General features: G+C 38.6%; 3 protein-coding genes across 24 annotated transcripts in view; 2 read left to right on the top strand and 1 right to left on the bottom strand.

The window, feature by feature from the left end:
- The window catches only part of Mondo (MLX interacting protein mondo), a 32,647-nt gene extending 25,420 nt beyond the window's left edge, over positions 1-7,227 (top strand). For all 7 annotated transcript variants that reach the window (XM_089465245.1, XM_089465242.1, XM_089465241.1 and 4 more), the window contains 7 exons: positions 2,812-2,941; positions 3,010-3,096; positions 3,165-4,751; positions 5,258-5,900; positions 5,959-6,082; positions 6,594-6,723; positions 6,789-7,227. In XM_089465245.1, the coding sequence (XP_089321371.1) occupies positions 2,812-2,941; positions 3,010-3,096; positions 3,165-4,751; positions 5,258-5,900; positions 5,959-6,082; positions 6,594-6,723; positions 6,789-6,922 (2,835 nt within the window). In that variant the 3' untranslated portion in view covers positions 6,923-7,227. The remainder of the gene's footprint in view (positions 1-2,811; positions 2,942-3,009; positions 3,097-3,164; positions 4,752-5,257; positions 5,901-5,958; positions 6,083-6,593; positions 6,724-6,788) is intronic.
- Positions 7,228-10,394: 3,167 nt separating this feature from the next.
- Positions 10,395-12,620, top strand: Cyp6t1 (Cytochrome P450 6t1). The gene is made up of 3 exons (XM_018003410.2): positions 10,395-11,996; positions 12,050-12,190; positions 12,252-12,620. The coding sequence occupies exons 1-3, from the start codon at positions 10,743-10,745 to the stop codon at positions 12,390-12,392; spliced, it is 1,536 nt and encodes a 511-aa protein (XP_017858899.1). The 5' UTR covers positions 10,395-10,742; the 3' UTR covers positions 12,393-12,620.
- A 1,147-nt stretch (positions 12,621-13,767) lies between these two features.
- LOC108610986 (early estrogen-induced gene 1 protein) overlaps positions 13,768-22,344 on the bottom strand; it is a 53,456-nt gene continuing 44,879 nt past the window's right edge. For 12 of the 16 annotated variants that reach the window (XM_089465257.1, XM_089465249.1, XM_089465254.1 and 9 more), the window contains 3 exons: positions 19,423-20,670; positions 14,613-14,818; positions 13,768-14,542 (listed from right to left, as the gene is read on the bottom strand). In XM_089465257.1, the coding sequence (XP_089321383.1) occupies positions 14,424-14,542; positions 14,613-14,818; positions 19,423-20,670 (1,573 nt within the window). In that variant the 3' untranslated portion in view covers positions 13,768-14,423. Of the gene's footprint in view, positions 14,543-14,612; positions 14,819-16,270; positions 16,874-19,422; positions 20,671-22,344 lie in introns of all 16 variants that reach the window. The other 4 variants (XM_018003408.2, XM_089465258.1, XM_018003405.2 and 1 more) reach the window with 4 other exon arrangements.

The raw sequence follows: 22,344 nt of genomic DNA on the forward strand, positions 1-22,344 counted from the left end.
CACAGATACAAATACAGATACAGATACAGATACATAGATACAGATATTGATTGAGATGGATCTATCGAAATATTAATAGATTAATAAGAAGATGAAGACAAAACAGAAACATTTTTAAATTAAACGAATGAGATATAGATAGATACATAGACACATAAAGATGTAGAGGCTTAGAAAGATTTATAAATGATTTCGACATGCAATGTTCAACGCTTCATGTTTTGCAGCAGACTTCAAATTACTCCTAGAATAGACATAAATATATAGCCTTTAAACTCACTTACCTGCTTAGTCAAATTATTGGCTGTCAGAGGTATGATAAGAGACATAAATATCGGCACTATCCAGCAGAGCACGAACAGGACTTCTACAAATGAAAATCGTTCCTCCAATGAGGCTAAATAGCACGTACATATAGCGTCCAGTACGGTATACAGAAACAGGAATACCAAAGAGCCGCCAAAAACTTCAACAATCTGTTCATGGCAAAGGAGGGATAGCTTATCATGAAAGCGCAAATTCGGTGCTAGCCTGTCCACGGTATTCGTAGCTTCCGACTGAAGCTGATTTGCCTATTGCTCCAGCAGCACCATTACCAGATTGACCATTGCTGTGTAGCACAAAATGATGTAGTTGGTGCGCACGAGAAGCACAATGTAGCCCGACATGGCGAGGTAGTACCCGAAACTTTGATTAACATTAAAATAGAAACGTGCGAAAACAATATCGCAAGCATAGAGGATGGAAATGGCTACCCAGATGCGATAGAGCCATTTAGGGTGATTCAGTTCCAAGGTATTTACTCCCAAGTCCCTGGACCAATCAGTTAACCGGTTAAGGATAATCAACTGCGACTCCTGTTTGACACGTAACCAGATATTAACTAATATCTGGGTAATCGGAGCCGTTAGTATATAGATGTGATGAAAATCATTGCCCGACTCGGAAGACAAATTCACATATCTTCCAGAAACCGCACCGTAAAAACACGCAATGAAAACAATTTGTATCCCTAGCTGTATGCTATGGGAACACCAGTTTCCGTTGATCACATAAGACTCCAAACTACTGGAGTAATCAATGTCCGTGAGTCCCATGAAACGTTGATAATGTAAAAATGGAAAAAGTCTTTCACTTTGCTTCGACTTCGACATGCTGTACCGAAAATCTACTGCTTCTCGTGCGTTAGGTTGTCCAACTAAATTCTCTTTGAGTTTTGGGAATTGTCTAAATGGAAACATTCGGAAATTGCTAAGATATCAACGTAATTGAAGTGCTTGGGGCTCTTATTTGAACAGAGTTGTGTGTACCAAAAAGCGTATTTCTATAGACATTTCAATATTTTACATGCTTTTCCTTGAGCTGTCACTTTCAGCCATTTTATTTTTTCGTGACATTGCGTAAATAGTCCTATCGTAAATAGGCTTACCTCATCAGCCAAATCGTTGATTATCATCGGCATGCTAAGGAATATGCAAATTGGTATCATCCACCGGAGCAGCAGTAACATTTCTATATAGGAGAAACCATCCATGGGCAGAGCCAGATAGCAAACTTCGGTGGCATCGAGCGTCCCATATAGATAGGGCAGAATTAGAGCACCGCCAAAGACATTCACCAACTCATCCTGGCATAGGAGCATAAGCTCATCATTCAGCTTCAAATTGTTGGCTATGTGTCGCAGGCAGATCCGATCATTGCGCAGTTGTCGTCGCAGCTGGGCTGCTTGGGCGCGAAACAGATGCTTCACTAGACACACCAGTGAGCTGTAGCAGATGATGATGAAATTTGCACAGACGAGGCGTACATAGAAGCCAAGTAGAAAAATTAAATTATCTCGCTTCATGTCCATATCGAATACTACGAAAAAGACAATATCCAAGGCGTAGTACAGGCAAATTGCCAGCCAAAGATAGTAGAGCCAACGGGCGCGAATCTTCTCCAATTGAACAGCTTGCAGAGATGTGGCCACGCGGCTCAACCTGTTAAGCAGCTTCAGTTGCATCTGCTGATGCAAGCGCATCCAAGCATTTGAAATCAATTGGGTAAACGATGCAGCCAAGATGACCAAATGATCGAAATTGTCGCCAGTTCGCGAATCAGTTGCCTGATAATTAACCGACCACTGCATAAACGTGGCCAAAACGCAAGCAATCAAAACAGCTTGCACAAGTAAATGTAGCATGTGAGATACGCAGCTGCCTTTTAGTATATAATGCCTCGAGACTGTGGAGTAGTCCAAGTTGTTTAAGCCCAAATAGCGCTGATAATGCAAGAACTTCAAGAGACGCATTTTGATTTTATATTTTGTTTCCAGCACACGCGTTGCTTGTCGGACTATAATTCGTTAACTGAATGGAAATTTCAAAAAATTGTTGCATAAATAAACTTTTATTTAAAATTTGTATATCAACTGAAAGGAACTTTCAGTGGCAGAAGGGTTTTATCTTTTGGTTTTTAATTACAGTTTTTGAATAAATTGGACACGGTATGCTAATACCATCAGATACCCATTTCATTTAACTAAATAACATTTTAATTTCCTCGTGAAATTTTACAGCAGATACCACTTTTTAATTACAATTAATTCGATTAGATTAAAAACAAATATTAAAGCGAATGACTTCTATGTATGTAGGTATTCAAAAGTAAATAAATTTTTAATATTTTAATAATATTTATAATATTAATATTATACAAATTTAATTTTTAATTATTTGTCTATATTTATTATGATATACTTATGTAAGATATTTTAAATACATACTACTCAATCAAATTATTCTCATAATTTCAATTTACTTTTAACAGAAAAGTGAATTGGACTTTTTGGAATGGTCTCCGCTGAACGATAGAAATTTAATGCCAGAGGACTGGACAACGGACACATTGTTCTCGGCAATAAATGGACCATTTCCATTTCCAGATTCCAGAGAGATTGGTAAGCATTGAGTGTACTCAATTTAAATATTGAAATATATAATTATTTCTATATCCCATAACTTTCAGCACGCGGTGCAGGCATTGCGGATTTTATACAACCAAGTCTGGGGCCTTTGCAACCGAATTTAGATGATATCGATCTTACCTTGTCAGGTATATAGGATTTATATAATTATTTATTAATTTAGAGAGATAATTATATTTGTTCTTGTTTTGCTTAGATTTGCTCACCACAACCGGCTCACGCTTGCCACCCGTGCCCGAGGAGGGCACCGATGCGGAGATGCTCAAGAACGACGACTATTGCCTGCAGGCGATCGTAGGTGCTCCGCACACGCTCTACACCAACGACAACATGATGGAGGTGGTGGCCAGCAACAGTGGCGGCGGCAGTGCTCAAGTGGATGCCAATATGTTGGAGCTGAATACGCCCATTGGCAACATGCCTTACGGCGACATTGAGCAACAGTTTGTGTCGGCGCGCCAGCAAGCTGTCAGCGATACGCAGCAGCAACATTTGCTGAACGACAGTCAGCCGACGCGTCTGCATGCGGGCAAACATTTTGGCGCGATCGGCGGCAGTGATAGCAGCAGTCGTTGCTCCCCCAACGACAGTTTCTCCAGCAAGAGCGTCATCAATGGGCGCATCGCCAAGAATACGCAGCGTCTCATACGACGCGAGCCGCACAACTATGATAAGGCGCAGCCGACGCTGCATCAGACGACAATTTATCAGCAGCTGCTGGCCGAGCAGCAAAAGAATCAACAGCAGCAACAGCAGCAACAACAACAACAACAGCAGCAGCAGCATTTGAGTGGTGGTGCTGTATTGCAGCCGTTTCAGACGCCCCAAGAGCAACAGCAGCAACAGCAACTGTTGCAGCAGCAACAACAACAGCAACAGCCGCGCTTGCTCTTTCCCACACAGCAGCAGCAACAAAACGCTTACAATACGCAAAGTTTCTTAAGTACCTATGCAGACAGTTATCAGCAGCAACAGCAACAGCAGCAGCAACAGTTGTCCACACAGCAGCAGCAGCAGCTCAGCGTCAAGGTGGAACCACATCAAACAGATGTTATGTCTTTGCTGAACGACAGCTCCTACAACTCCATTAGCTACAAGCCATATCCGCAGTTTAAAAAGTCCGCATCGACGGGCACGTTTCTGAACGTGCCACGTGTCTCCCAGCAGCAACAGCAACAGTCGCAACAACAAACTTACATGCAACAGGACCAACAGCAACAACAGCAACAGCAGCAATTGCAGATGCAACAGTCGCTGCCTTTGAGCCTGGGACTAAGTCCGCAGCAAATCATGCAGCTAACACGCCAGCAACAGGCAGCCAACACACAGCAGCAGCAGCAACAACAACAACAGCAGCAGCAGCAGCAACAACATATGCAGCTGCAACAACAAACTGTCTCCAGTCTGCTGCTGCCCCAGCAACCCGCTGTCAGCGTCGCCTCCTGGGCCACGCCCAACCAAACCACCCTCTTGCCCAAGGAGATGCATCGTTCCAATAGCTTGCCGCTGAATGTGTCGCTGCCCAAGCCCCTTCATCACGAGCAGCAGCAGCAGCAACAGTTCATTGTGCCCAAGTATCACGTGAAGGGCAAATCCCGTGTGCGCAGCAATTCGATGCATCAACAGCATACGGTTGTCGCTGCCGGCGGTGGCTCACCCGTCAACAATGGCCACGCCAGCAGCAGCAGCAGCAGCACCAGCAACTTGCTGATTACACAGCAAATGCAACAGGCCACCAGCGATCCAATGCTCAACAGCACACTCGCCCAGCTGCTGACCTCAAGTTAGTTGACAACATTTACAAATTATGTATGATACGGTTTAGATATATGATGAACCCAATATGTATGAGCGCGTCAATCTCAGGATCTATAAGCTAAAGTCTTGAAATTTTGTAGGATCCTGTAAAGCATTAATTATTCCCGATTTAATGTCATGGATTATAAACCTTATCTAAATTCAGCTATTCAATAGTAGTATATTAATAATAGTTCATGTATATAAATTTTTACATTTCCAAATTTTGGCCTGATGGTTTCGATATTTTATCCTTTTACTATTCTATTTAAATTTTCTTCAGGCCCAGTAGTTTTAGGGTACAAATAGGTCGCATTTTTTTCTCTTTATATAATGTAGTATTGAAGAATATCCTTTTTCACTTTTACGGCTTCGATATCGATTCGTTAAATATTTGATTTCATTTAGTTTGATTAGGAACTATACAAATTTATTTATTTATATATTATTCTTCATTATAGACTTATCTTATAAACTCTCTTCTCTCACCAGATACGCGCTTGCAGGCAGCCGTAGCCGGTAAAACGCAACAGTCCAATTCTTCCGCCAATGCCATAGTCAGCAACAGCAACAGCAACAGCAGCAGTAACAACAATAATAACAACCAGCAGCAGCAGCAACAGCAGCAACAGCAAACGCTTTATGTGAGCAATGCAGCAACATCGCCGATGTCTGTGCCGGTGCCAGCGCAACAACATTCACCAAAGAAGTCCGCCTCGTTGCCGCTGTCGATTGCTGCGCCGGCACTGCACAGTCCGCCCATGGCGAAGATGCTCAGCTTTGGTGGCCAGGGGGGTAGTAATTTGAGCCTGTCGCCGGACTCGCCGTTCCACGATTCCCAGGACTCGCCGCTGTCGCCGACGACCAGCCTGAAGTATCAGCCGCGCGATACGCAACGTCGCGCCGGGCACATTCATGCCGAGCAGAAGCGGCGCTATAACATCAAAAATGGCTTCGATACACTGCACGCGCTCATCCCGCAGCTGCAGCAGAACCCCAATGCCAAGCTGAGCAAGGCGGCGATGCTGCAAAAGGGCGCCGATCACATCAAACAGCTGCGCCAGGAGCGCAACGTGCTCAAGGATAAAATCGAAGCGTTGCGCATGGAGCGCGATGCACTGAATAACTCCCTGATGTAGGTCGACACACTTCACTTACTTAACTCGGCTAATTGGAGTATTTTCTATTTATAGGCACCTGCACTCGGTGCTGCCGGCGAATGGAGCGCCTGTGACGCGGCAAGGCACGGAGAATGTGCGTCAGCTATATGAGTTCCATGTGCGGTACCATACGATGATCGATTGGAAGTTTTGGATTGTAAGTGGGAGTGAGAGGGCGTCATGCATACAAAGATATTAGAACAGTATATTCATTGAGCTACTCAAATTGTTTTTGTAGATTTAAGTCCCTAGAAATCATAATGGAAGAGTATTAGACTACTGTTTAAATGAAAACTTTAAGATAAAGAATATGTTCTTAATTGAAAATAATAATAGGAAGATATGTTGCATGTATTTTTGTTAAGGTACACGATTAATACTAATTTAAGTAAATTTATGAGACTGTTGAGGGAGAGACTACTTATCTACTTGTCCGTCTGAGTCTGTTCACGTAAACCACGAGGTTTATAGACTTGAAATTTTCAATACGTACTCGGGTTTATATAGAAAAAAAATAGATAATATTCTAGACAGTTTTACCATTTCTTTGCAATCGATAAAATCTTTGTTTTCAATATCTTACACAAACCTTTTATGATATTTAGGTCTGCATAACAAATATTTCTCAAATTGTTAAATTGATATTCAAAACATATTTTACTTTATAGCTGGGTCTCATTCTGGAACCTTTGTTGGCCTCTTACACCTCGACCGTTTCCAGCGCCAGTTTGGATGAGCTGCGTCGCACCGCTTTCCTCTGGGTGGATCAGCACTGTTCGCTCATAGATCTGCGACCTGGTGAGTATATCTTATTACAAAAACAAGAAAGAAAGTATTTGTTAACTTCTATTTCTTACTTTCAGCTGTTACGAACAAATTAAAGTACCTATCGATGCACACGGATATTGTGTCGGATCCACCCAGTACCTTGCAGGAGGAAGTGGCGAAGGCTCTGCACAATACCAGCGGACAGCATCCCAATCTGCATGGCTCCTAACCGTTGTTGCTGCTCGTGATATGAATTTAACCCAATTGCTACAACAAGTCCAATGTCAATGCAAAATGTTCGTCCTGCTGGGGGCAGCCACGTTCCACAGTCAGCAGTTAAAAATTGTACAAAATGCCTCGTGCTGGGGCAGATTCATTGTATATGTGTGCATGCAACAGATGCACCATCAGCCACCAGCAGATGTAGATGCAGCCTTAGCTGCAACGACAGCTGGCGCTAGGCTAAGCAGCGTGTAGTGCCTACAATTCTATGACTTAAGTGTAAAATAAACGATTTTACAATTTTTTCAAAAATATTATGAGTGCATTATTCCAAAATCCACAGGCGCGAAGCTACTTAGAGGAACCTAAGCTGAGCCTTTGGCATTTAAAGTGACTGCATTTCTATGGTAATTATGGTAGCTGTATTGGTAAAATGGTATCAACATTGAAAATGAATTCGTATCGGAATAGGACAGGATTGTAATATCTCTAAGTTAGACAATCATAACAGGAAACGTTAAAAGGATTCGATCCAGGCACTTTTATTTCGTATCTATTTGATTGTTTTCCAATGCAGCTTGGGTTTATAGATTCGTTGTGTTTTATTTCACTTTCAACTTTTTTGGCAACATAAATAGAATTTTCAGTTTCTAGCTTTAATATTTCAGAATCTGTATTATTTTTCTCTGTGTTTAGCTGTTCGATAATATCATTTCTGCTTTCTATTTCCATTGCCGTTTTATCTATTATATTTTTAAGATCATTTATTGTTGCCACTTTTTCGATAGGTATTGATTTCAGTTCTGATAATTCTTTGCTGAGTCCATCTATATTAGTATTTTTTGTAGCTATGACCCCTTGAATGTTATCTAATAACTCCTCTTTGGTCAAGCAATGTTTTTCATGTGCATTAATTAGAGCTAGTTGACATTTCAAAGACTCGATAATTGATTTAAGCTTACTGATCGTATTAGTTAATTTGTTGAACTGCTTTTCCTTCGATTGAAGTTCGTGCACCCTTAAAAAGAGGGGCTCGACTAAGCGGAAACAGAAATCGTTGCATTGTTTGGTAATTTTTGTCGAGTCAGCAGGTTTCTGTAATATGTAATAGAGATCGCATAGTGAGATCACTCAGTGAACTTACAGTGACATTAAAAAATCCCTGGCAGGAATGTCAATGCAAGCAAAGATAACAATAGCTTTCGCAATATATACATATTACGTTGTGCAACAGACGCCTATGAACCACACTCCAAGCGTCCATAATCAGTAAAAGTTGTCATTTCTTAAAATTAAAATAAAAATGATATGAAACATATAATATATAAAAATAAATCATCAGTAAATTATTATTTTTTTCGTCTGACCACTGCGTTAGTAAGGGAAACAAACCTTGCATTGTGCAAAGGAATTGCATAGAACAGCACGAGTGTGCGTTTGTTACAAAAGCCCGTACTAACCTATCTGCGCCGTTTTTATCATTATCACATTATTAGCTTGTCTCACAAAAAAAAAAAAAAAAAAACATTTTTCAAGTTTGCATTTTGTCAATATTATAATTTTGTATCGAAACGGTAGAAACCAGGGACGGAATTTCCGGACGGAATTTCCTTGAAAACTGTAGAGCGATGGACCAAAATTTATAATTTCCGTTGAACAACAAAGCCCACAAGAAGTGCTTTATTTGTATTCCTCTTTAATGTTTTGTCATTATAAATTACATTGGATAAAATAATATTAAGAAAAATAAATTAATTAATAAATTAAAAAAAAAAATTGTTTCACTCTTTATCTTAATGGGGTCATTTTCCAATCAGATTAATTAAAAAGTCATCGTTACCAGCGAAACGAAAGAGTCGGGAGGGCGACAGACGGCGCTCGGTAAATCCGATTTGGTCTCGAATTTGCCCGAAAATCGGACTGAAATACCAGGCGAACAGAAGTGAAGAGCAGCGTAAAATATGTTAAGCAAGATTGCTATGTTAACTAACAGAGTGGAACCTAAGCTTACTGTTAATAAGAGAGCATTTAATTTGAGTTGCTTTAAGTCGTTCGCTCAGCGGCTGTTAAATTACGCTGCTAAGCTCACATAAAGCTGCAGGTCATGGAGGAGGTATCAGACATTTTCAATTTGTATTTTGTCGGGACTCGAAGCAGTGTATTTACCACGACTGTAATCCACTTAACATTATTGATAAGCTGAAAAATTAATTATACATTTAGCAGACCATATAAAATGCAATCCATTATGTTTAACAAAACTTTATTTATTATAAAAATATATATATATATTTCTTTTTATTAATAAATAATTATATAATATTACATCTGATCTATATTTGAAATTTCATATAATCAAAGCAAAATTAGCGAACAACTACAATATAACATTAAATCAATCGGCGCTCAATTAACATTACTGCACCTCATTGATCCAAACGTCACCTTATTCGTCTATTTGCTCACTTGTGAATTTTAAGTAAGCATGCACTCAATTAAAGCATCAGAAAGCACTCAGAACAATATCCATTGAGGCACTCTCTGCGATCCAAGCTGCGTCAAGGTTATGCTCCTCTCATTTTATGTGTGCTCGCACAACAAACTATGCTACATATTAGTGTATGTGCAATTATGAAGCATTGAAGAAAGCTTTCAGCAGTCACTAGGTTCCATTGATGCGCTCAGTAGCACCTGCTGAATTATGAATCAAGCGACGTCTTACACCTTCTGTTCACCCACTTGTGGATTTTCTAAGTGCTCTCGCTCTCAAAATTCAGACTGCAGTCGTGTACATATGTGTGTGTGCACCTTTCCAATCAAGCTTAACGGCTAGGAGAGAGATTTAGCTCTACTTATGTATGCATTAATATGTGGCTGTTTACTGAATATTTATTAAAAATTTCCAGCGGGAATTAAAAAACACTATTAAAGAGTTTAAATAATTTTCTTTTCGATTACTTAGATAAAAATCTCTATTTGTACATGTCGAACGACATATTTACATTATTAAAAAATATTTTTTTTTTTTTGTATTCCTATCAGTTCCATCAGTTCAGACAACAAACGTAACACACCATTCTGAGAGAAACTCAGCGGACAACTAAGTTCGGGGAATTGTGGACAGCCTTTGCAAAGTCGGCATTCACTCAAATACTAATACAAATAAAATCATTTACTATAAATGCTTCCCACGATTACACATACATACATCAACACAAATGCAAAAACAATTGGCATACATCTTTACCAGCCCTCCCGCTCTCACAAAATAGTGCTACAAAACTCAATAGCCGGGCCGAACTGTTATAAAAACATTGAGCTTGGCATCCACAACAACATTTAGCTTAACCATCAACTATGATCCACTGCGCTCTGCGTCTTATGTGAATTTTACTGTTTTTGCTGTCAGCAGCAAACAGCCGACAAAAATGTCGTATTTAACTTACATGAAGATAATTCTCGAATAAGTTATTTGCCTACGCAAAAGATTTAGAAAAATGCATTAGTCATTCATAATTTCAGTCAGCTCACGTAAATTGATTATTGTACTTTTGTCGGCTGAGCATGCGTATGTACATATGTACTCAATGTAAGTAGAACAGAAAAAATGAGAGAGGACGACAATGCAAAAATGGACAATGCAAAGTGTATAGGCTCTTATCTGTTAATCACTCTATCTCTCTCCCTCTATCTATATATCTGTGTGTCGGCTTATCTCTCTCGCTCTCTATCTCTCTCCTGCTCTCGCACTGCAGTTACATTTCAAGTGCATTTATATTGCACACAGGGCAATTTAGCTAGTTCAGTTGACTCTTGATTGTTGCGGAATGTTCATCCTAGGGCTGTTGCTACTGCTGCTGCTCGCCTGGATTTGGCAACGCTGGCACTTCGGTTACTGGCAGCGCCTGGGCGTACCTCAAACGCCCGCCACGCCCTTTGTGGGCAATGTCTGGCGCCTGTTGCGCGGCTGCTGTTGCTTTGGCGATCAGTTTCGTGAGCTGTACGAGAGTGCCGCTGCCAAAGGTGAGGCCTATGTGGGCATCCATGTGCTGCACAACCATGCGCTGCTGCTGCGAGAGCCGGCGCTAATCAAGCGCATTCTCGTCGAGGACTTTGCGCAGTTCTCGAGTCGTTTCGAGACTACAGACGCCATCGGCGACACGATGGGCTCCCAGAATCTGTTCTTCTCCAAGTACGAAATGTGGCGCGAGACGCACAAGATCTTTGCGCCCTTCTTTGCTGCAGGCAAAGTGCGAAACATGTTCGGACTGCTGCAGCAGATTGGCCAGCAGTTGGAGCAGCATATGGCCAGGCAGCTGGCAGCATCGGGCTCATCGGCGACTGCATTCGAGCTGGAGGTGAAGCAGTTGAGCGCGCTCTTCAGCACGGATATAATTGCCTCGTTGGCTTTTGGGCTGGACGCCAACTGCCTGCAGCAGCCGGACGCCGAGTTTCGCCGCATGTGCATCGAGGTGAATGAGCCGCGGCCGAAGCGTCTCCTGCATCTCTTTACCATGTTCTTCTTCCCTCGCTGCTCGCGCCAACTACGCACACATCTCTATTCGGAGGAGTACGAACGCTTCATGCGCAAGTCTATGAACTGGGTGATGGAGCAGCGGGCGGCTAGTGGCGAGCAGCGTCACGATCTGATTGACATATTCCTGCAGCTGCAGCGCAACCAGCCGCCGGAGAGCGTAGTGCATCGACGTGACTTCTATGTGGCCCAGGCGGCATTCCTGCTGCTGGCCGGTTTCGACACCTCCTCCTCGACCATAACGTTCGCACTTTACGAGCTGGCCCGCCAGCCGGCCATACAGCAGCGTCTTCGGCAAGAGTTGGCAGCGGCGCTGCTGGGCTGCGTCTCTGGCCAACTGGACTATGAGACGCTCAGCGGCTTGCCCTATTTGCGGCAGGTGGTGGACGAGGTCTTGCGTTTGTATCCGCCCACAGCATTTCTGGATCGTTGCTGTAACGCCAAGGCGGGCTACGATTTGTCCGCTTGGGGTAGAGGCAAACCCCTGCGCTTGCCGCCAGGCACGCCCGTCTACATCTCTGTGCTGGGACTGCATCGCGATGAGCAGGTGAGAGGTCAACAGTTGAGCTTAAGCATTATTTAAAACGCTGGTTTTTGCAGTATTGGCCGCAACCGCTGAAATTTGATCCGGAGCGTTTTGCGCCGGAGCAGCGAGCCCAGCATCAGCCCATGACGTATTTGCCCTTTGGTGCTGGTCCGCGTGGCTGTCTGGGCACCTTGCTTGGCCTGCTGGAGATCAAGGTGGGCTTAGTTAGGTTTCATTTCATATTCACGTGAACTTACCTATGTTTTAAATCAACAGGTGGGTCTGTTTTACATACTGAAGAACTATCGCGTGGAGAGTTGCCCGCGGACACTGCCGGAAATGAAATTCGATGCGAAATCCTTTGTCCTGACAGCTGCGGGCGGCACCTATTTACGCTTCATCCACGAACCGCTTTGAAATAGGGGAGCTGAACAATAAATTTGCTTCTTTCTATATTTTTTATTTTTGAATTTTCACATTATTAGAGTAATTGTTTTTCACATATTTTTATTTAATGTATTTTTTTTTTTTTAATTTTTCTTGTTTGTTTTTAGCTTAAGATCAGCTCAAAAATGTTCACAAAATTTGTCAGTTGGGCTAACCAAATATTGTTGGCCATAATAAATATGGCTAATCTACCATTTAGACTATAGACTGTATTTATTGGCGGGCTTATCAGTATAAGTAATTGAAGTCTTAAATGACGTGCATTGATAAGAAAATGAAATTAAACCAAGGCAAAGAAATTGAATTTTTCAGTTTGGGTAAAGAAAAAGTTTTATGACCGCGACTTTTAGCCATATATCAAATGTTACCGACAATATTTGGATAGCTTGACAATCAACCATAAATATGTTGTGTCTATTTGTTTTTCTTGTTTTCCTTCTTTTATTTATATTTATCATATACAATTTAAAAAACTAGCTCTCGAGCTACCTGGCTTATCTTCACTTTTTACAAATTATCAAAAACATAACTAAAGCAATTTTACACACTCATTATGAATGAACTAAGAGCTAAGCTAACAACTAATTGCATTTTGTTTTTTTCTCATTTTGAATTATACATAAATATATATATTTTAATTATAATATATTAACACAAAGTTGTATTTGTATTTGTATTTTATTTTTATACATAAACGTTTTCACTTTCTTTTGCGGAGAATCGAAATTGAATAAAAATTGTTGATTTTTCAATTCAATAAAAATTTTTGTTTCAAAAGCAAGACGCAAAATGCAAAGTTTACTGTTACGTTGAAATTGTAAAAAAAGTATGCATTAATATACTTTGTGAATTTTCAACTGCTACGCAAACAAATTTTGTGATTTTAATTCATCAGAATTATGTTTACTATTTTTGTATATATTTTTATTTTATTTTATTTTTGTTGCAATATATTTTAGCAGTTTTCAAAAGGAAGCAGCATTTATTATGGCATATGTATGTATATATAACGGAAGGTTGTATTTTCGGTTTTTTAATTTCAACTCCTTATCATTTGTATATATGTATAATTATATATATGTATGTGTGTGTGGCAAGCAAATTTGCATTTTGTTTTGTTGCAATGACAGCTTTTGATTTTTAGTATTTCAGTTGTTTTTTTTCTTATTGGAAGCAATAAATTAAATATTGTTGCAAGTATTTTGTTGAAATTTTGAATTTTTTTCTAACAATATTTTAAATTTCTATTTACATTCAAAGTGCAAGCATCTAAGTGGTTAATTTGAAAGTTTGAAAATTTCTTTTATATTTGGTTTTTCTCTTCTTCACACAATATACAATAAAATTTTTGTTAATTTTTTTTTTTTTTTTTTTTGCTTTGTTGCTTTACTTTGACTTTGGAAGTGTGTTGGAGGCTCGTAATTAAGAGAGTTAAGCAAGGCAATAAAAATAAATAAAATGTGCAAATACAAAATTATTGTAAAATTTATGTATGCCAAATATTTGTATTTCTTAAAAAGGTCCAAAACACTCCCAGAAGCGCTAACAGCGACAAAATGTTAATTAACATAAGTGAGAGCGCTGCTAATTAACATGATGCTATGCTTAGGCTGTTGCTTTTATTTTGTTTACTTTAGTTTTGTGTAACTAACTCTTAATACACACATTCATTATTACACATAACGGTATATACGCATACATATATATGTATATATATATAGCTAGTTACATTTAGTAGTAGTGTACTTTTGACATGACATACATTTAAATATATAGTTTATACTTGTATATATATGTAGTATATATATATACTCTCACTTTTAGCTTGCTAGTAAATATCATGTAAAAATTAAATCATTACATTAACTCTTTTGTTTGTTTCTTTTTTTTTTCTCACTATACTTGTATTTCAATCTGTTGTTGTGGTTTTTTTTTTCTGTTTTGTTTTAGTCTTCTTAATACATTTTACGAAACACACACATTAGAATCGTGGAACTGCTACTATCTTCGATCCTGCATGACCACCTGTTTAAAGGCACCCGCCCTCACATTCGACTTGACTTCATGCCCTCCAAGCGAGGCGGTGCCATCGCGTGCTATATAGAGCTGCAATCCAGATGCTAAATCAGAGAGAGAGAGAGAGAGTGTATCATTAATTTAGATACTAATCGGATATTAAATTCTACTCACTCTCGGCGGATTCGCCTAGCTGATCTAGTTTGGTATCCTTTAAAATCTCATCTATTAACGAATTGGGGTTGACGCGCGTCTCTTCGACACGATCCGAAACGCGTGGCCCATCATCGAGGGCGCCCTTTTTGCGCTTCTCACCGCTGGTTTTCGTGCGATCTAGAGATCCTGTTTCACTTATAACTAACGAGCCGGAACTGGGATTCCTGTGAAGCCAAAAAGGACAATACAATTAAGTACATATATAGAGTAGAATATACATATATAGTAATATAAACTAAATAATAAATAATATATATATATACGCGGTGCGCCCTGTTTACTTTCAAAATTGTGAATAAGCAGCGAGTTACAATATTGGGACATAGGCAAGACAACGGACCAGTACAATTGAATGGGGCTATCAAATCTGGCCATGCCATGCATAAAACATATGAATGTGTGTCTGTGTGTGTGTGTGCTTATATATACTTGGCTTAAAAGTATTGGCATACAATATGCTTAAAAAATCTGGTGCAATATGAAAACAAGCAAGCCCTGAAAATTAAAAACTCGAAGCTGCACAGTAAAAATAAAACTTAGCAATAAATATATTAATATTACAAGATTCACATAATTACAAATTAAATTAATGTAAATTAAAAAAGAAATATGTTTACAAACAATTTTTATCGTTGTATGACACATAAATTTACACACAAGTATTTGGATTAACAAATTATTATGTTGTTTACAAATAGGACATTTATATACGAACTGGATTAAATAATAAAATAAGAATAATAATAAAATAAGAATCTAGAATATTTTAATACAAAACATGCTGATAGTTGTTGTATTACATATATTTCGATTCAAATTTATTATTTTCCAGACTTTGGAGTGGACTAAACTTTGATTTATTTTATATTAATTTGTTTGCCAAAAACTAACGTCTGTTTCCTTTTTCTTCTTTTAAGAAAACGGTAAACAATGATATATAAAGTAACTTAATATGTATATTGATATTTTGCAATATGAAAAGTTATTCCTTTTGAATTTTGAATTAAATATATATATACAACATTAAAATAGGTATGAAAATAATAAATATTTCCAAATTTATAACTAGAATTAGGATAATAAATAATCATAATCTGGGTGGAAAAATAGAACTATTTTCCCCACATGGTTAAAAAATGAAGATATTTTTCAATCCTTTTGGTATTACACACATAAAATAATTAAAAAATAAACTTATTTGTTGAAAGAGACAAACTCTAATATCTCTCCATGAACCAAATAACATAAAAATTAATACATATTTCTAATTCTTTCGCTTAGCAATTTTTGACTAACACATTTTTTTTTATTATTAATCTTAAACCAGTGTTAGCTCAATGCAGCTCTTACAACTCTCAAATAGCTAGAAACATTTATGTTTCTGCAACGGACAGACAAAATCTGCTGCCTATATATACAAAAATCTCTGCTAATAATTTCCCAGCTCTAAAAAATTTATATAAATTATAGTTTATAGACAAAATTACATGACAACGAGTTACGAGCACAACAACAAGGTAGCATAACTTAAGGATCTAACAAGTTGATACAAAGAAACAAAGGGAGGCAGGCAACTAAGTATTAAAGTTCGCTGTGCGGATAAATTGAGAACCCACATCATGGTGATGCTGGGCCGACGGATGATCTGTGTGGTGGCCAGCGGAGAGAGCGTTGCGCCCGAGACAGACATCGTGGTCGCCGAGGCTAGAGCCGATGCCTCCGCTGCCGCAGCCGATGTGGAGAGCAGCAGCGATGCAGCCGATGGATTGGAGCGTATGCTGCACGCATCTGTGGGACTGGCTGCCAGCGAGCTGAGCGCATCTCCCGACATGACATTGCCAATCCTTGGGCTATTGGCATGCCCATTCGGTGAGCCAATCAGCGTCTGTTGTGACGGTCCATCCACAGTATCCGGATTGCACTGAAAGGTGATGAGGGCACCGCTGCTGCTGCTGTTGCTGCCGTTCGACGAGGAGGCCGAGTGATTTGAATGGATGCTGGCTAAAGTGCCGCACGGTGAGCAGCTGCTGCCCAGTGCATAGCCATAGGATCCTCCCGATGCTCCGCCTCCAGCTCCAGCTGCAGCAGCTGCTGCTGCCGCTGCCGCCGCCGACACCGCTGTGGGCTGTCGATTGCCGCCGCTGCTGTTGTTGGCGCTGCTGTTGCAATTGTTGTTGCCGCCGCTGTCGAAGAGGCGACGTGGCACACCGCTGAAGCTTCTGCATGTTGCGCGTTGTTTTATTTGTTGTTTTTGTTAGATTAATTCATAGACACAGTTACAGATCAAAGCGTTATGTTTTCATATATATAGATATATAAATTTATATATGGGAGAAGACATAAGAAAAAAAAAAACATTTGCAAAATATGCACAATAAAATGGATGAGTAATAGTAGAAAATACTTAAAGTATATCATATATTCATAAATATATTTAAATATCTGATAATAGTATATTTATATAGTATATATTCAGCAAACACGTCTAGCTTAACTCAAGAAGCATTTGAATTTTGGATTTATGTTAAGTTATTATCTTATTTAAGAGAATTTATCATATCAATATTAGATAAGCTTTTGATTATCTGTGTAACTTTTGTGTGTGTAGCAGTGTTTGTGTGGGTGTTTCCGTGTTTCAAATAATATTTAAATTAAATATACATAATAATATGAATATTTAAAAAAATGAAAAGAAACACAAATTGGTAATAGTTAAATGTACTCTGAGCTCCTATCCTATCAATAACTGGTTATATATTTCTTCCTTTTATAATTTGTTCAGGTGTAATACTATTTTTGAATCTGAATATATGAATACTTATTTTTTTTTAGTCATTATGTATTATATACCAAGTTAGCTTTTATATAATTCCATATATAACTAACTAATAATATAATTTTAAGTATTTTTATTTATTTTTGTTATTACTACTATTTTTTCTTTAATTATTATTTTACTGCTGTTAATTTTGTATTATTATTATTATAGCATATATATATCTATAATTTTGGTTTATTTTATGTATGTATATATTTTAAAATTTAACTAATATATTTTAAAAGATACCCATTTTTCAGATTATATTGTTTGATATTTTGTAAAAAATGAGGTTTATATTTTGAAATTTCTCAACTCTTTATAGCTTTGAATTCCCTATATATACCCAAAACCAAGCCGAGGCTTCAATAACATTAAATAATTATTCTCAAATTATATTTAATTGTAATACAAATTGTACATAATTCAGACGCAAACACTGACCTCTGACAGGCTTGACTTTACTTTCACTCTTATCTTCAATCTGACTTGTTACCTGGTGCCTAATAAATTTATGGCACTCTAAACACCATAAGCAAATGTCAATGGGTGAGTGCTTTTGGGCTATTGTAAATTTCATGAAAATAGCAAGCAAAAAGCTTGTTTTCTTCTCCCAGCTAGATGGAGGTCAAGGTTAAAGTTTAGATGACCGACTAAAAAGTTGACAGACAGGGGGACGAGTCCTTGCCCCAGTTTCAATCATTGTTGACCCCGAAATGGACAAGCTATGAGTAGAGACGTAGCGTTTGTGGCAGCGGACGAGGGGCAAATATAAACTAAATTAACGTTGTTTGATTAGCGAGGGTAAATGAAAATTGAAGGCGTCCATTTCACTTAAAGAACAAAAATAAATTAAGTTGTAGACGAAGTTCTGTTAAGTTTATAATTAAAACATAATTAATAGGCCCCAATTAAAATAAGTGCTTAGTAACTGTAGAAGCACCAGTAGCTAAAGTTGACTGTACAATAGGGTGACCAGTCCCAGTGATACGACCCAAGGGATAAGGCAATAATAATTACATTGTAAAGAGTTATATAAGAATAGCTTATATCTAAGATTTAGGTCTAACTTAGCTGTAACCCGGTTTGGGGTAATGATTAGTATAAAATCAATAAAGGAACACGAACGTGAACAAAACAGAACGGAACCAAAATATAAACAAAAACAAGAACAATAACATAATATCAACAAAACAAATGAAAGTGCATTAAATGATACGAGTTTAAGCGTTTTCAACGGGTGTCAGAACATCAACTAATTGTCAACGAGTCAGACCCAACGAGTAACGAGTATTTTAGTTTAATTTGTTATAGAACTGAAGTGAGTCCGGCTCTTCAAGCAAAGAGCAAAGCTGAACGAGTAACGAGTGAAATGCCGTTGTTGAGCCAATTATATATATCTTTAATTTGAATAAATTAAATGTAAATCAATATAACAACAGACTAACGACAAATTGAATCAGCGTTTTGACAGTTTAATATGTAAGGAATAAAGTGTTACGAGTAACGATTTGCTGCTGAGCTAATTGTATATGTTCATTTTGAATGTTTTCGCTGATCAATGTTGACGCCAAACTGAAACGAGTGTGGAATAAAGTTACCAAGCAAGGAGTAAAGCGAGAAGAGTAACATTCGCTGTTAAACTAGTTTCATTTTGGCGAGCAAGACAGCCGAGTAGAGCTTAACGAAAATGACTAACAATAAGGCGGTAAACTAGATAAATATAAGGTTTTTTTGGGAGCAATGAAGAACTGTCTAAGACCAAAACGTTAACAAGCAAACGAGTAATGAGTAAAGCTCAACGAGTAACGAGCAAAGCTTAACGAGTAGCGAGTATGCTGTCGAACTAGTTGAATACATAGTGTCGGGCTGAACGAGTAAAGCTTAACGAGTAACGATTCGCTGTTGAACTAGATAAATGCTTAGTAAGGGATAAAGGACGCGACGCACCTCATGAGCTCGTAGGCAGCATTTGTGGAATGTGGCCGAACCAAATGATGGATGGGTTCCTGTGTGGTCAGCGGCGTGGACGATGTGCCCTGGAGCATGCTGCGACGATAGGCACGCTCAAACGGCGTCCGTGACATGAATGAGGCACCATCTGCGAAATTATCAGCCGGGGAATCGACCACATCGTAGGTAAGCAAACGATTCACATAGCTGTTACCCAGCGCTGGCTTATCCGCCGACTGTATGAGCCGATTGAAGCTGGGCCGCCGCTCGCTGGTGGGCGTCAGAAATGGATCAGCTTCGATGCGTTCGCTTACGACGTCGGGTATGGTGCCCATCGAGCGCATCTTCTGTATGGGATAATGCGACGGCGTCGCTGGACTCTCCTGGCCGCCATCCTGCCCAATGAACTTGGCATTGCCCACCTTCGATTGATGCTGATGATGCGTCTGATGCTTGACAAACAGTTTGCCCGATGAACTATTCGATGTGGTCGAATTCTTGCGCAGATTATAGCTGTGCATATACAGATGATGCTGGTGGTGATGATTGTGCTGCTGGACACGCATACGCTCCTCCAGTGATTGATCGCGTATGCGTTCAAATTCCTTACGCACCGCCTCCTCCGAGTAGTCGTCGAAGCACAGATTATTTAGCGATTTCATTTTCGGTATTTGTGCACGTTCGGCCAGCTGTTTGAGACGCCGTGGTGAATTGCGATCTAGCTCCATGGAGGCCTTGTGAAATTCCATTTCAAGTATGGACAGATTCTCCATGGACTTGATTTTGGCCACACGCGGCGTATGATAGTTCTCCTCCAAGCCCGAATCATTATCGCCTGAATCCTCTGGGGCATATTCGTCCGATTCACTGGTCGTCTCGGCGCTATCATAATACTGCGTTGCCTGCAACAACGATGGCAGCGGCATCTCCGCCATGGGCGTGAGAAAATCCTCAAAGCCAGACAACTGATGCTGCTGCTGGTCGCCGGGATTTAGTGTGGCATTCGGTGTTTGGTAGAGCAGCTCTTCGCTTTCATATTCGATGGTGGTGCTGAGGAGGCTGACAGTTGCCTGCGGCTTGCTCTCTGGACCGACTTGATGTTCCTGCACCAGACCCAGGCGCAGTCCCAGGCCCAAGCCCAGTCCCTGGGGCTGTGGTTGCTCCGCTTTGTGTATATTCAATTTCATGGCATTTATAGCTCTCTGATTGAGCCTATTAAGTAGAGAAACGGATTTTCTAAAACGACTGAGGTATGTTTTTTTTTCGACGTACGTAGAAATACATTTGTTTTTGTTTTTTGTTTTTTGTTTTGTTTTTTTTTTTTTTTATAGATGAGTGTTAATGTATTTTATATAGTTTTACAGTTGGTTAGTTGGCCATTTACCCGTTTATATATTCAAATTATATACATTACATATGTTGGTTATAAAAGAAGAAGAAAACGAAAAATGTGTTAAACAAAATTAGCCAAAAGCAAACAAATAATTAACTAAATTTAAAAAGGGGTATTTAAAGTAAAAGCTACTATCAAAACCGGATTAAAAAAGCCCGCAAATTCCATTATATAATTTTTTATAAACTACATACATATTGATACTTATATATAAAGACTAAACTAAAATGTGTTAAATTTTAAAAATGAAAACAATTAAAAAACCAATTCCATTTTATGTACTTTGTGAATGAGGTGAGTGAAGAGTAGGTGGAGTGAGTGCTCTAGACAAGTCACCGTAGACAAATTATTATTCCTGCGGGTTCTTATCATATATTCCATATTTTATTTATTAATCGATCTTTATTATAGATCTTGTTTGGTTCAGTATAAGATTTGCTCAATTTACGAATTAATTTAAATGGAATTCCGATTTAAATTTTAATTAAATTAAAGCCCTTCCCCAATCAATATGAGATTAGCTGTTTGATCTGTTTTTCGACCTAATGAACTGTTCTATTTTCTCAGATATTTATGCTGAACATTATGAAAAGATTTTTGATTCTCAAACTGAGCTTTGAGTTTGTCCTAACCTTAATTTTAGTTCTTCTTAGATTTGTTTAGATGGATATTTTTTTATATTGTTAACTTATTTCAATCAATTTATATGCCCATGTCCATCCATCCATCTATACTCATCATTACTCAAGTTCGTCAGTTTTTACTTAATAGTCATTCTCAATTCTCATTAGTTGAGTTTTTTTTATAAGTTAATCCACATGCAAACAATATTTTGTACTTTTGTTTTTAAATATATGTTTCTTTATAAAATTTGTTAAACGGCTATATATCTCTTCTTCTAGCATACATTAACAGCTGACCTCGACTCTTGAATCTATACTTGTTTATTATTCACTTTTGTACTGCCCCCATCCAAAGGCTTCTCAATAACTCTTCATTTCTTTAAACACTTTATCAACTTAGTTACTTTTTAGTTGCTTTACATTTTATTACAGTTTTCCAACTATTTAGTTTTCTATTTAGTTTCCTAGTTCATGTGGTGGAAAATGCAGCGGAGCAAAAAAAAAAAAAAAAAGGGAAAGAAATCCGTGCAAATGGCAGATGCAAACTCGTGACCTTTGAAGAGCTCAAACATGACGTCAACTGATGAAATCACCAGCTGTGCAGAGTTGGCTTTTTTCCCTTTAAGTATTTGCTGTGTAAATAATTCTTCTGTGAGCTCGACGAAATTTATATAATGCAGCTGCACGCGAACATTAAGCAAACAGACGCACGCTGAATTCAATTAGAATACGTTTTTTTTTAAATAAAATTTCTATTTGGATTCTAAGAATCAGCGACAGTTTGTCTGCCTGTTTGGACAAGGAAGTGGGAGTTTTGGAGCGTGTGTGTGTGTGTGTGAGTATACATGTCAGCATTTGACCTTAAACTTAACGCAATGAGACATTTTTCCTAGTATATATATT

The sequence above is a fragment of the Drosophila arizonae genome, chromosome 3 (genome assembly GCF_054131065.1).
Source record: "Drosophila arizonae isolate 15081-1271.41 chromosome 3, UAZ_ARI_1.0, whole genome shotgun sequence".
Classification (NCBI taxonomy): domain Eukaryota; kingdom Metazoa; phylum Arthropoda; class Insecta; order Diptera; family Drosophilidae; genus Drosophila; species Drosophila arizonae.